This window comes from Lottia gigantea (genome assembly GCF_000327385.1).
Source record: "Lottia gigantea unplaced genomic scaffold LOTGIsca_6, whole genome shotgun sequence".
NCBI classification, from domain to species: Eukaryota; Metazoa; Mollusca; class Gastropoda; family Lottiidae; genus Lottia; species Lottia gigantea.
In genome coordinates, this window is record NW_008710049.1 from 2,814,204 (window position 1) to 2,830,038 (window position 15,835).

The following is a 15,835-nucleotide window of genomic DNA, read 5'->3' on the forward strand; positions in this document are numbered from 1 at the left end:
TGAAACCCTTCAACAGTGTAGTTTGTTTCAGGTGCGTTATAAATTCTTTACAAAAATCTTGCACAAAACATCCGAATTTTCAGAAAAACTAGGTAACAAAAAAGATGTTGATTTATGTATTCTGTCATTGAAATCTGTTCTAACAAATATTTCAGAAAGAAAGAATGTTTTTGATAATAATGTGTATTTCAGTATATCAATGATAACTCCCAGTTTTATCTACTACCTGTCTTGTTTATTACACAATGTTTAGGTTCAGCCTAGGTTATTTATGAACTGATACCTAGTTTTATCGCACTTCATACAAAAGCTATGTTGTAAATCAGTTGGTTTGTTGCGGCGTTAAGATTACTGTAGATTCTTAAAATTTCGTAATTGGGTTTATTTATGCGTCGGACAAGATATCGCTCTGTTGAAATACATTTATGAACACAAGTTTTAAACTAATGAAATTGATTTTTTTTATTTCAAAACATATGTCTTGTGGGTTGTAGCGTTGTTTATTCGAATTCCCCTGAGTTATATTCTAGTACACTGAAAACTCAAAATGATACCCATCATGATAGTTATAATGGTTTTCCACTGTTGTGTAATGTAATAAATAGATACAAATAAATCGTCACCCTTTTGAACTAAAATGTAGTCAGTCTATCGAAAAGAAAGCCTTAATTAACAAAATATTTTCATTGTTAAAAATAGAGCTTAATACACCCAACAATATTGTAGAGCGATACTGAAATATTAAAAGTTTCACACTGATCTCCAGATGACTGACCTATTTCAGCCTGTGTCCCTACTAAAGTTTGACAATAGATTTGTTGGAACACCAATTAAAGCATGCATACTCCTGTCATATTATAAGAAACTGTGTGGCATTCTTCTTCTTTTATCATCTCTGGATGTTGTCCTTATTATGTAATATGTAATATAAGTCTATAATGATTGATATTTTACAGAGATAATCCACTAGAAAGATTAGGTTATGGTCGAGGTGGTATTAGAGAGATACAGAAACACACCTGGTTTGAAGGTTTTAACTGGGATGGATTAAGAAACAGATCCATGAAACCACCGATTATACCTGTGGTAAGTATATGACCCCTAGTTTAACTTTCCCCTAATAAGACAAGGACAAAAACTTGATTCTCAGAAATAATAGGGGTCGAAAACGATTAACAGCAGGTGTGACATTCGGGATCCTTATTTGATTATATTACACCTCTTACCACTATAAATCCTTACCATTACCCCTCTTACCACTATAAATCCTTACCATTACCCCTCTTACCACTATAAATCCTTGCTATTTCCCATCTTACCACTATAAATCCTTACCATTATCCCTCTTACCACTATAAATCCTTACTATTACCCATCTTACCACTATACATCCTTACTATTACCCTTCTTACCACGATAAATCCTTACTATTACCCTTCTTGCCACTATAAATCCTTACTATTACCCCTCTTACCACTATAAATCCTTGCTATTACCCCTCTTACCACTATAATTGCTAACAATTACCCCCCTTACCACTATAGATCCTAACTATTACCCTCGTACCCATATATATCCGTACTATCACCCCTGTTTTTTTCTTTTCACGTCGAAGGATAAAGCGTTATATTAAAATATAATTGTCAGGTACTCCTAAAAAATTTCAAAATTACCTCCGTAGGGGTTGAAAACCCCTTCTCTATGGGGCATCGTCTTTGCCTGTCGTCACCTCAACCAACACCTTCTCCTTATAAAAAGAAAATCACCGTTTTCATTTAAAGTTTTATAGTTGTCCTGATCCATTTTATTCAAATTCGATCTAAACCAGTAAAAAACCATTCTTATAGCAATACAAGAATTGTAAGGTAGTGACAATTGTCTTGTAGAAATTGAAAGTAGAACTGATATGAAAATATTAATGTGATTATTGTAATAATCCCTTCTGATAGAGTCATAAACATGATCGTTCCTAATGATGTAGGCCAGTGGGTCAGAATAACTGAGTCTTTCTTTTACTGTATTTATTCTCAAGTTTCCAGTTAAGATGTTATCATAATGTGTGATTTAATCATTACTATTCTGTGAACTTGATTTACAGTAGAATAAATTTTCATTGTCGAAACTTATGCTCTGTATTGAAATTAATTAAACAAATACAAACTTTGTGGTTACCAGAATGCTACGACAACAACGGAGAAATTTTGCTCTAGGCTCAGATACACTTTAGCAAACTTTTACCCGCATCAAAAGTAAACTTATTGCTTCGATAACGTTACAACTATTGTAGGCTTACAGACTATGAATTGTTATACGTATAGTATATGATGAATAAAACCAAACCAACAATGTTATCAAGCGCGTTTACTAGGCTGTACATGAGTTAAATTCAATAATTTTGATCTTCTATCTTTTCAGATAAAATCACCAACAGATACATCGAACTTTGATGATTATCCCGAAGACGAGGATGGTCCACCACCTGATGATTTGTCCGGATGGGATAAGGATTTTTGATGAAGACTCAGTATGCTAGGATTAAAACTATTGGAAAGTGAATTGATTCATATAAAACTTAGTTTAAGCCCACAGTGGAACTAGAAGTAAAGTAATGATTACATTTTGGAACTTGCTGAGTGTTGGTGTTTGATAACATTTTGAATGTTATGTGATATCAATCTGGTTACTATGCAAATGAAATATTGCGTTTCTTCTTTTTTCTGTTGTTACATTTTGTACAACTTCAACTCTGTTTAGTGAATGAAACCACCAACATAAACAAGCCGAAATGAACTACATGGGCTGTACTTAAATCAGATTGATGATAGATATTTAGCGAGAAACTGACAAGATTTTCATTCACAATGCAATAATATTTAATGATGGTGCAATAGTCACTAACTCAACAGGAAACCGTTATAATACTAGTCTTTAATAGACTACTGTCTCCGAAAGCCGAATGTAACTAGTCCAACAAAGGAATCGGGCCTTATCATACCATCTTGTGATACGCAAATATTACTTACATGTAGATATTCTTCTCAAATCATTATGTAGGTGACAGCGTACACAAACAGCCTTGATAGGCATTGAAACATTATGGACAATGCAAAGTGTTCCTCGTCAAAATTCAAAGATAAGCATTCTTCTAGGTATTTTAGCTATGTGACTTAATTGTAGGTTAAAAAATATATTTGAAGGTTTTTGAGAAATTGTTTTTGAATTTTTTTTTTTTAAATGCCTAATAATTTTAAGACCTGTTTATATTTGAATTGCAAAAATATGAATTTAAGCATTCTGTGATAGAGATTTTATTCTTGTGTCAAGGATAATTCTATAATAAATATGACAAACGGTTTTTCCCAGAAAAAAGTCAACCATCATAAAAAATATAGCAAAATTCTATGAAAAAGATAGCCAAAGAAGCGCCTTTTAGATAAACAGAGCTTAATATAAGTTATTTGGATCATTTCGAGAGATTTGTTAAGATATTTGGAGATACTGCAAAGACACCAAAACAATATCCATGCATACATAAGTAACGTGGTGGGAATTAAGTGGTCAGAAACGTTGAACCTCTAAGATATTCGTAATGGGACAATCAAGCGTTGTTGACGCACGACATTGGTGTAGGGGAAATAAGTCATATTTGAAAACAAAGTATTCCTGGCATAATGTAAAATTGAATGTTATACGATTTCTTATGATTCTGATCTCAGATACCATAAGTTTATATTTCAATGATATAATTGGTCTTTACAGAAAGAGGCCAATATTTGCTTTAGACTGACCTTTCATAATTGTGGAGTAAAAATACCTATTGTTTTAAACACTGTCTTCGATGGTTTGATTACAGAACATGATAATTTGCATTAACGTATTCACGACATTACTGGTGCCTTAATTTGTCCTTGTTTAGTTTATTACATAGAAGAAGGTATAGCATTTCTTTTCTTATCTTTATTTCAGCATTAATTGCATTATATTATTATATCCACATTGGGTTAATTTATTAAGATTAAGATAATTATGCCAAGTCTTATTCTATAATATTGAGACGGTTGAGCAAGTTTACAGTTTTCAAAAACTAAATCAAAATATTCAGTTCATGGGAAAATTCCCTGCTTGCGGGTGCCACTTGTAAGGTATGATCACCTTTCATCTGATATCACTGTGCATCTGGGTCTATCAACTCGGAATACATTTTGAAAATACCATACAGAAACTGTTTAATTGGCCATGTAACTTTAATCCACCTGCTAAAAATTGAAGTAGACTTAGTTTATCCATCATTAGTATTTTCATTAATTTATCATTAGTATTAAATTAATTAATTAATATCAAAGGTCACAAATATGAAATATGTATGTAAAGAAATTTCTATTTTTATGAAGATATAATGAATGTGTTCTGTAAATAGTTTAAGAATATGATAAATTTGAATGACAATGATCTTGTCAAGAGACGTTGTACAAATGATTTTTTATTTATTTATCAGACAAGTTTTGTTATATTTGTTATTTGTTTGTTCGTCTCAAGACAACCATGGAAGGTTTTTTGTTTGTACAGAATTTATTTGACGACTCGGAGAAGGAAATAAAAATATTTCATACTGGATTCTTCTTGTTATACGTTGTATTTTGTTCTCTGACGTCATGAGATAGATGACAAGGAGAAATCTCAAATTCGTCTGCATGTAGACAATCTGATTAAAATCAGGACTTGATATTTCATTTATTGTCTCGACTGCGAATCACTTCAATTGCTACATCACGACTTCGCGGCCACTATATACTCTACCAGACCAAAAGAAATGAAATGCACTGATCAAAAAGTTGAACTAAGGGACCCAGGGTCACAAATGCAGGGTGGAGGGGCTAACATGAAAAAAGCGTTGTTCAGATGACGGGAAAAAAAGGCTATACAAATTTAACTTAATATCCCTCGACATTAGGAAATCGACAATGCCGTGGCAAAATTTATCTTTTTGCGCATGCATGGCGTTGTCCGTCTTTATTAGTCTGGTTAGATAGCCACAATATAGTTTCCTATACAAGGCAGCCGCTCCGGAATCGTTTGAGTGCCACATCAATGTTGGGATTGTAAATATGCGTACCTCAGTATTAAACGAGCGATGTGTTTAATTGGCTGAAGTGCATGTATATTATAAGACTGGGGTTCAATTGCAAAAGTATTGTTTATCATTGATATACTACATTCTTTCATTAGATGACCTTGTTCATACAAAATCATGCAAACAATGTCCATAACATTTTGTCACCTTCTTTTTTCTTTTCTTTAGAAGCATATTATGGTTCGACACCAACGGTCAAATCTGGGGATATATGAGAATAACTGTGATACGAACATAAAACTTCGTCTTCTGTAGTACTTCTTGAGAATCGTAAGAGAAGAAAGTCGAGCTCAACTCCGAGTTCATTAAGTTGATCGAGAGCGATGGTTAAGTTGTGTTCTCCTGGTATCATGCGGAATTCTTGGCCTATTTCACCGGTATGGTGAAACTCATTCCATAATAAACCACCATTAGATTCACTGTGCGTTGTGAACTGTCCTATCTCATGGTTGTCTAGAATCACATTAACTTCATCCGAAAAACCATCTGTAGAATAGCTGACGTCTGCCACTTGGAATGTTTCTTCGTCGTCGATACACAGAAATATTTCTACCCTATTGGAGTCCATTATCCGAACAGTTCTCAAACCACTGGCATTGGATCTAGGGTAGATTCTACCAGTATAAGATTCGTCTGTTGCAATATTTTCCACTTCAATCTTGATCTCGTTTAAAGCAGTACAGGTTGACAGAAGAGCCACCAAGCACATTAGACTTAAAGTCTTCATCATGAACATAGCAGCAAGCGGAGTTACAATGTTAAAATGTTCCTTTCTAGAGATACACTGACTTGATTTCAATCGCCTTTTATACCAACGACAACACGTGTTTCAAATTTGGGGGCGAAACAACAATTATACAGTTATTTAATCAATCTATGAAATTAAAAAAATTACAGCCTGTAGTTAAAGAGAACAAAGACTATTGTACTACATTGTACGACCATAATTGATAATATTTGGTGCAAACAAAGCCAGAGTCTGGCCATTTGAAGATGGCCTATGAAACCTGAAATGATCAAAACTTTCTTAAACAAGATTCTTTGAGATATACATCCTTCTTTATTCTTCCCTACAAATTTTACTTTCAACTGCTAAGGATAGCTTAAAAGGAACTTATAAAAAGCAATCAGCAATTTTTAGACGACATTGTCCCGCAATCTGAATAATATACTAAAACGATATTGAACTAAATTGCATCTCCTATCTGTATGGACTATAGGTCCAAGATTTTCATGGTCATGATATCTTGAATGTACATTGAAACAAGTATTGGCCAGGTTTACTTGAGACATATTGGAAAGTCTACGAGATTTCTGGAAAAAGTTCTAGAAGGTTTAATTTCGTGATATAATATGGAAACAGACGGTAAATGAAATACTGAGGTGTGTCCGTAAAAGGCAACGATATTTTGTAGTTATTGCCCCTTTTTAGCCATGTCGAATTCTGGTTGGGAACGACATAGAGACTGCAGTTTTGAAAGTTAGAATGTTTAAGATCTGGTTTGAGTTTGCCTTTTCAATTTACAATTTTTGATGTATTGCCCTTGACTTAAGCTAAAATTTCAAAATTTGGCTTGTGCTTGTGATCGACTTTGACTTAAAAAAATAACTCAAACATGGCTTAATATATTTCAATTTCAGCTTTATTACTCTTACGTATCTTGATGAGTTATTGCCCTTGATAAGAATATGTCAACATTGACTTGTTAAAGTGATATAGAGCACAGTTAAGATCAGATTTTGTGGAAACTATGTATCGTCATGTATTTTGATATCTAGAATCCACTCGCCTATTACTTCCCTTGAATTTAAAACTTTTCACACATTGGTGCTATAAGTGCTAATCTTTACTATATTTTTATTTACTTCAAACGTATTAAACGCCTTAAATATAAAATCTATTGCATTAACACAATGTCTGTACGGTCGAAGTATATCCTGTAGCAAAGCAAAAAAATTTGGGCCTGTCCTGTGGCTCCCTGGAAATTTTTATTGTCCCTGATCGGCCCTCTCAACTAGTGTTTCCTAGAAACTGTTTTAGAGTGGTAAGGAGGAATTCCGATAAAAGCTAAAACCAAACTTTCAAAATCGCTTTCGTCAAATGCACTAAGAAAAGGGAATATGATATATCTTTCGGATAGTCCAAATCTTTTTGCTTGCTGAAAGGTTTCAAAATGCATAACGTAGTTACTAATTATTGAAGTAAACATTACTTAGAGATACAAAATTTAAGTTTGTATGTTCTTTATTTTGCGCATAATTTTTTCAATTAGTTTATCTTGGAAATCGTTAAATCTGGTTTCTGGAATAAAAACGCTTTTAAACAGGTCCAGCTTGCCTCGTTTGATCTCCTACCCCTGGAAGGTTGGAGTATTCGTGGTATGGACACAGGATCTGGTCTACTGTGGCACTGTCGGAGAACGCCAGTAGTAGGTAATCTATTTCAGCACCTCGTGGATCTGGTTGTTCCAGAACGATACTGATATTGTGCTGTCCAGGTGGTAACATGATTTCCTGACTAACTGGACCAGTGTGGTGAAACTCGTTCCATAGATGGCCATTTCCTTGCTCTTGGTGAGTCACGAAGATTCCAATGATGTTATCATTCAGATATACATTGAGCGGCTCAGAAAATCCATCAGTTGAGTAGACAATATCAGCTAGTTGAAAATCCTGCTGATCCTGGATACAAATCAAAGCATACAGTGACTGGGAGTTTCGAACTAAGATAGTTCTTTCACCACTGGCGTTTGATCTCATGTAGAATCTGTTAATGTAGGAAGCATCTGTTGCGACATCCTCAGCTTCTAGTTTCATTTCGTTCAGAGCACTGGTGGTAACCACTGCTAGCACCAGAAACAAACTCAGTGACTTCCACGAAAGCATTTTGGTAATTTAATAGAAGTAGGATCTGAATAATACGACACCACAGGTTCTACCAGTCAGTGTATAAACCTGTCATATCGTGGTTTATATATCTATTCCAAATATGTCACCCGACTGATGCGTAGGAGAAATTTGGTTTTGAAGTCAGTCGTAACCAATTAATCGAATTTAATTTTGCCAATTGTAACTTCTCGACTCGTCGGTCAAAGAAGTATATACAAGGCCTTAGTAATCTATCACGAGTTCAATGAATGGTACAGACAGTCCATTAAAACATTCCAGGCGGTAGTTTAGTTATATTCCTTCATTTAAAAATCATACCATATATGCTCGATTTCAACTTATTTTAATTATTATAACAGGTATTGCCTTTCTATATCTGATCACTATTTTTATTGTTTTTCAGCTCTTCACTCGATTTGGACCGGAAAAGACTTCCCTATTAATTGTGGATTTGTGACGACATCAAACCATTAAACATTGTTTATGGACTTCTTGAAATCCAGAGACTTGATTTGCATCAAAATACAGATTTATTCCTTGAATTGCTTTTATTTAAGGTGGTTTGATGTAAATAACACAATTTCGATAAAGATTCTCTAGTCTTAGCTGTATGAAGCAAAATTTTGATCAAGATAACGTCGCAAAAGTAATATAAGAAATTATATTCCATTTCATTGTAATCTATTAGATACAGATTAGCACAGAAAGAAACATAACTTCCTGATGAGTGTTGCAAATGATTTATCTGATGTTACTTATGCGCGTTTACTGCACATTTGGGTCATTTTTCATAGTGATATAGAGTTAATGTGATTGCAATGTTTATGTTTTAAGATTGTCAGAATAACCTCTAACTAAAAATACCCAAATGATTACCGTGTTCGAATGTTCGTGTGAGAAATTTACAGATAGATTTATTTATAGGTACAACAGAACAGAAGATATGCGGTCGACCAAGATGTAGGAAATATTTTCCAGATCATTTGCTACATCTGCAATTGCAGCATTGACAAAATCCGTTTTATCATATCTATCAACAGAAATACTTTGATAGACTACAGGAACATACCAAAGACCAAACATAAAATACCATCAATAACATCTTGAAGGGTCTTGACATGGACAAATATTGACATAGATAATGGCAATATCAAACAGACGAATATTGGGATATAGCAAATGTTTTTCTGCACCTTGGAATATGAACAATATTTATTGAAAAAGTAGATGATTTGCATAAAAAGTCAACTCAACTGCCACAACACGTTAAACATTAACCTTCCTGAAAAGCAAATGTTGTACATCCATAATGTATAATAAGTAACTATATTCTTTGATCTTCGGTCTTATTCTTTTTGTTTTTTTTTGGAATTCAGGAAGGCAATCACACATTTCGGTGTTTATTTTATGCCCTGAACCAAGTTAGTTAGTATATCTGAGGTGACGAAAGAAATTATTGGGTCAAAGCCGCCGTTTCAGCAAGAAATTTTCACACAACACCAGTACTATGCTTAAGCATCATCTAATCCCCGCTCTACATTGCAACCAAAATCCACTTACACTTTGGGTGAACTATAGAATAGTCCTTGTCAACTCAATGGGTAAATTTACCTCATGACAATGGTGTCTCTATGATTCGGTCAGTACCGAATGCTACCGAGTGACGCCTGTAGATTTTTTTTATACAGCATTTCCAGGTTGTGTTTAAATATATCAATGAGCTTAAGTTAACAATCGTGATTTATCTGAAATTATGGAGAAATTATTTGCTCGGCAAGAGAGTAATATTACTTTTGTGTGATAATGAAAAAGGTAAATAATGGAACCTCGGTAACTGTTGTTAATAACGCAAAATCCAAAAGTGTCAATTCACATCTGTTTTTGAGAGAAATTGTTTTTGTCGCTGATGTTGATGAATTCCGCTGTTACGTTAATAATCAAATTTCAATTTGTCAAGATGTGAAACGGGCATCAAATATCGCGATTTTTACTCTGAGACCAGAGGACTTGGTAATGCGTTAACACATTCTCATTTCAGATGATTTTCTAAACGTTCTAAAGAAGGATGTTAGAAATTCGATTCTGTCAGCATTTGCAGAAGAAACGAATAGGCACTTACTTTCTCCGTGGAAAAGTTTATTCATTTTTATTTTGTTGAGCCCTGAACGAGCTACCTAGCATTCTAATAGAATTGCACGATTTCTTAAACCTAATGATGTAACATTCCGTAGCTACTCTTTGTTTGCATTTTATATGAGGTGTCTAATTTAATTCAAATTGTCACAAAACATTGATCTCTCTAAGCAGCTTTGTTTGATCAATCGTACCTTAGTCTCAGAAATGGGAATTTTTCAGCTAAACTTAAGTTATTCACTATTGAAATTTGAGCCTTCAAATCCATGTGTGTCCAGATTTTAGAGGAAAGTTAAAAAGACGACTCCTATTTTCTGGACGTATATAAAAGACGTATATATAAAAAGAAAGAGGAAATCCTAGTTTGGGATATTGTTTTAAGGAATAATGTGATTTTCGTACATTTCTAGTACTTCTAAAGAATATTTACATATATTCGAGACTCAAATCAACCCCCGAAAATGGCAAATCTGTTCCTTTAAGTGGTCCAAAACAATACAGTTTGTTGCGAGAGTTTCAGATTTGTGACTGGTTCCTTATACGGTATTGTTACCTCATTTCAACTTATACTTATATAAAAGGACCCGACTCTCTTTTTAGAATTTATCAGCGGGGGTTTGGTGGCATTTCGTATTAGTTGGAATGAATTTTGTGTCAAAATTTTTTTATTGTGTAAAATTTTGAAAATTTAAAAATTTGTATACATAATAGTTTACTTTAACCTATGTTCTGTTTTTCGCCACAATAAAATGTATACACATATCGCCTTGATAATTAATGAGGCGCAGTTGAAGTGTAATTGTGGCTGAATTTTACTAGAATAAAATGAAATTTTATGAAAGGTAAAACAAAACGCATTGCTCGAACATGTGCACGCGCCAGTGATCTCTCAGTTGCATTTATGGCGTGTTTGGCAAAGGGGTGCAACTCATTGCACCAAACATTATCAATTCTGCCTGCGACCAGTGAGCTATACTCTTTTTGTTTAGACGTTGAAACGCTGGATCCAACTAAACGATATAATAGTTCATTCCCCGGGGATTGAATGGAAGAAATTTTATGAAATATATAGGAATAATAAGATGCGTGACAAGAAGGTTCTGATTGCGCTAATAAAGGAGGTGATGGGGGACCAGCTGGCAGAATTCAAGTAAAGTGCGCAAGGAGTCTTAAAGACTTGGAACTATGGTTCTGGACAATAAATGGGAAATATAATTTCCTTGTGATAAAGAAAATATAAGAACACTAAAACATTTTATATTCAACATAAAGAATATTTACACAAGTCTTTCAATATCTTTGTAGACCATTATGTTACAATATGTGACATTCCAACACAAAAACAGGCTCAGATATACAGATATGTGGGATATACCAGAAGAGATACTTTCCCGTGAGCCTCACATCGCAATCGACGCATCGATTTTTTGTTAAACCACACGTTTTGATAAATTGCGATATAGATCTGGTTTTGTGAAGGATATCACATATTATGTTTTGTCTATTTGTAACATTATAATTATGCCGCCGGTCATCAATTTTATCCACTTTAGTATAAAATTATTTTTTTGTTTACCCTTAGTTTTTCTCATCTTGTACATCTCTTTTTCCAATTCCAAGACCCAGGCCAAGTCCTAACCCAAGACCCGTATCGACACCAAGCCCAAGACGCGTATCGAAACCAAGCCCAAGACCCGTATTGACACCAAGCCCACGACCCGTGTTGACACCAAGCCCTAGACCCGTATCAGCACCAAGCCCAAGACCTGTGTTGACTCCAAGACCAAGACCTGCATCGACACCAAGACCAAGACCTGCATCGACACCAAGCCCTGCACCAAGTCCTAAGTCAGCTCCGAGTCCTACAGCGGTCGCTATGGTGTTTTGTCTGGTTAACCAGTCATAATAGTCCTTGGTTTCTGCAGCCAATAGATTTTGATATAAGCTGTTGTATGTTGATAGGTCATTATACAAATATGATGTATCCAATGCCAGTATATCGTTTGATGCCAGTCTTTGATTATACTCTGATGGTATATATTGGTGAGGGCACATAATCTCGTGAGGCATGAAGCTCTTTGAAAAAGACAATTCCATGTAGTCGATTTCTACTCCGCTTCCAAGCTGGGTCAATGTCAGGTAAAATTTACCTTTGCTTAAAGTATGTGGTCTTCCGATAGGACCAGTTTGATGAAACGTGTTCCACAGGAGACCTCTATTTGAACCAGAATGGGTTCTATAAGATCCGATGATTAGATCATTCAAGATTACATTGACTTGTGTAGCCGGTCCATCATTAGAGTAAACAATCCGCTTTATCCAGAAAACCTCTTCTTGAGCCAAACAGAATGTAAATGAAAGTAAATCTTTACCAAGGATTCGAACAGTTCTTCCTCCACTTGCATTCGATCTTCCAATAATTCTACCAGTATATAGTGGACCTAAAGCGACATCTTCCATTTCAACCTTAATCACTGGCATAGAATCAGTTCCAGCTGCGAACCCGGTTCTAGAATGACCTCCAATTCTAGTATTCATTCCAGCTCCTACACCAGTATTAGCTCCAGTTTTGACACCAACTCCTGAATTTATCTCAGTGCCGACTCTGGTATTCATACCAGCCTCAACTCCGGAGTTAACACCAACTCCAACTCCGCTATTTACACCAGCCCCGACTCCGGCATTGACGCCCACTCCAACTCCGCTATTTACACCGGCCATGACTCCAGCATTCACACCAGCTCCGACTCCAGCATTCACGCCAGCTCCGACTCCAGCATTCACGCCAGCTCCAGCATCAACTTCAGCACCAACACCAGCGTTAACACCTGCTCCGAGTCCGAGACCAAGTCCCAACCCCAATCCTAATCCTGCTTCGACACCAGCTTCAAGTTCTGCACCAACTCCGCTATTTACACCAGATCCGACTCCGGTGTTTACACCAACTCCGCTATTTACACCAGCCCCGACTCCAGTATTCAAGTCAGCTCCAACTCCAGTATTCAAGCCAGCTCTAACTCCTGTATTTACACCAGTTCCAAACCCAGTATTCAAGCCAGCTCCAACTCCGGTATTTACACCAGCTCCAACTCCGGCATCAACTTCTGCACCAACACCAGCATTTACGTCTGCTCCGAGTCCGAGACCAAGTCCCAATCCCAAGCCCAATCCTGCTTCGACGCCAGTTTCAAGTTCTGCACCAACATCGACTCCTGCATCGACTCCTGAATTCACTCCAGCCCCGACTCCTGCATTCACTCCAGCTCCGACTCCTGTATTCAAGCCTGCTCCGACTCCTGTAAACAAGTCTGATCCGACTCCTGTATTCAAGCCTGATCCGAATCCTGTATTGACTCCACCTCCGACTCCGGTATTCCCTCCAGCTCTGATTCCTGCATTCACACCAGACCCAACTCCGGTATTCAAGCCAGCTCTAACTCCTGTATTTACACCAACTCCGACTCCAGTATTCAAGCCAGCTCCAACTCCGGTATTTACACCAGCTCCAACTCCGGCATCAACGTCTGCACCAACACCAGCATTTACGCCTGCTCCGAGTCCGAGACCAAGTCCCAACCCCAATCCTATTCCTGCTTCGACACCAGCTTCAAGTTCATTATTTGCCCTGGAACTGACTCTTGATTCAACTCCAGAATTGATACGAGCTTCTACATCTGCCCCAACTTCAGTTCCAAGTCCTAATCCCAATCCAAGTCCTGTTTCAATTCCGGCTTCCAGTTCTGTACCGACATCAACCCCAGTATTTGAAAAAGCTCCGACACCGGCATCAACGTCAGCTCCGGCACCAACATCAACACCAGAATTGATACCAGATCCCAATCCTAGACCAAGTCCTAATCCGAGACCTAGTCCGGCTTCTATTTCCGCGCCAACATCGACTCCAGCTTCAGCCCCGACACCAGCAGCAACACCATTTCCTACACCAACATCAACACCAGCGTCGATTCCAGCATCAACACCAGTGCCAATTCCAGTATTTACACCAGCTCCAATTCTAGCGTCATCACCAGCTCCAACACCAGCATTAACAACAGAATTGATATCAGAACCCAGTCCGAGACCAAGTCCTAATCCAAGACCTAGTCCTGCTTCAACCCCAGCTTCAATTTCAGTGGTAACACCGGTTCCTGCTCCAGTCCCGACACCAGCGACGATTCCAGTATTTGCACCAGCTCCATTTTCAGCATTAATTCCAGTATTCACACCAGCGTCGATTCCGGTATTTACACCAACTCCAATTCTAGTATTCACACCAGCTCCGACATCAGCATCGACACCAGCTCCAACACCAGCATCAACACCAGCTCCAACACCAGCATCAACCCCAGCTCCGATTCCAGCATCAACACCAGCTCCAACACCAGCATTAACAGCAGAATTGATACCAGCTCCCAGTCCAAGACCAAGTCCTAATCCAAGACCTATTCCCGCTTCAACTCCAGCTTCGATTTCAGTGCCAACATCGACTCCTACTCCAGCCCCGACACCAGCAGCAACACCAGCTCCAATTCCAGTATTTACACTAGCTCCAATTCCAGTATTTACACCAGCTCCCATTCCAGTATTTACATCAGCTCCGACACCAGCATTTACTCCAGAATTGATACCAGAGCTTAGTCCTTGACTAATTCCTAATCCAAGTCCTAATCCTGCTTCAACTCCAGCTTCAATTTCAGTACCAACATTGGCTCCTACTCCAGTATTAACACCAGCTCCGACACCAGCATCAATACCAGCGCCGATTCCAATATTTATACCTGATCCAATTCCAGTATTCAGACCAGCTCCGACACCAGTATCAACACCAGCTCTGACACCAGCATCAACACCAGCTCCAACACTAGCATCAACACCAGAATTGATACCAGCTCCCAGTCCAAGACCTAGCCCTAATCCGAGACCTAGTCCTGCTCCAACATCCGCTTCTAATTCAGTGCCAACACCGACACCTGCTCCAGCTCCGACATCAGCTCCGAGTTCTGTTCCCAATCCTAGTCCTGCATTAACACCGGCGTTGACTTCCGTATTAACCAGAGCCCCAATCTGTGCATCAAGCCCTGTACTAAGTCCATCATCATTACCAATACCAAAATCTTGGCCAACTTCCTTGTCACTTGAAAGCATTCCATTACCACCGAATGTTAGTTGATTTAAAGTAGGATTGTACTGGTTAGGACATAAAATTTGATCAGGCAAGACACTCTTTGAGACGCCAAATTCGATGAAGTCGATTTCAACACCATGTCCGTTATTTAGAATGGCGAAATTGAATTTACCTCGACTTAACAGATGGGGCCTGCTAATGACACCAGTGTAATGAAACTTGTTCCATAAAAGGCCATTATTTGAGCCAGCTTGGGTTTGAAAAGATCCTAAGACGTTTTCATTCAATAGCACGTTTACAAGTGATGAAGGTCCATCGTTAGAATACGCGATTGTTTTAACAAAAAAGTCTTCTGCTTCACGTAAACATAATTCAAATGTTAAAGGATTTGTTCCCCGGATTTGAATCGTTTTTCCACCACTGGCCTTTGATCTTCCCACAACTCTAAAAGTGTTTGAATCCAGTGCTAAATCTTCCATTTCAATCTTCACTACGTGCATCCCTAATGAGATTGACAGGATGCCAAATAATAGTATAACGTTTGTGAAGGTACCCAT

General features: G+C 37.3%; 4 protein-coding genes across 4 annotated transcripts in view; 1 reads left to right on the plus strand and 3 right to left on the minus strand.

The window, feature by feature from the left end:
• Positions 1–2,514, plus strand: part of LOTGIDRAFT_210612 (hypothetical protein) — a gene marked incomplete at both ends in the record, with an annotated part of 34,971 nt that extends 32,457 nt beyond the window's left edge. Inside the window, 2 exons of the mRNA XM_009063904.1 lie at positions 957–1,086; positions 2,416–2,514. Of these exons, the coding sequence (XP_009062152.1) occupies positions 957–1,086; positions 2,416–2,514 (229 nt within the window). The remainder of the gene's footprint in view (positions 1–956; positions 1,087–2,415) is intronic.
• A 2,792-nt stretch (positions 2,515–5,306) lies between these two features.
• Positions 5,307–5,867, minus strand: LOTGIDRAFT_154709 (hypothetical protein; the record flags this gene model as incomplete). Its single annotated transcript, XM_009063905.1, has 1 exon — positions 5,307–5,867. The coding sequence occupies one exon, from the start codon at positions 5,865–5,867 to the stop codon at positions 5,307–5,309; it is 561 nt and encodes a 186-aa protein (XP_009062153.1).
• A 1,583-nt stretch (positions 5,868–7,450) lies between these two features.
• Positions 7,451–8,017, minus strand: LOTGIDRAFT_154710 (hypothetical protein; the record flags this gene model as incomplete). The annotated part of the gene is made up of 1 exon (XM_009063906.1): positions 7,451–8,017. One exon carries the CDS (start codon positions 8,015–8,017, stop codon positions 7,451–7,453), a length of 567 nt encoding a protein of 188 aa, XP_009062154.1.
• Positions 8,018–11,731: 3,714 nt separating this feature from the next.
• Positions 11,732–15,835, minus strand: LOTGIDRAFT_154711 (hypothetical protein; the record flags this gene model as incomplete). Its single annotated transcript, XM_009063907.1, has 1 exon — positions 11,732–15,835. The coding sequence occupies one exon, from the start codon at positions 15,833–15,835 to the stop codon at positions 11,732–11,734; it is 4,104 nt and encodes a 1,367-aa protein (XP_009062155.1).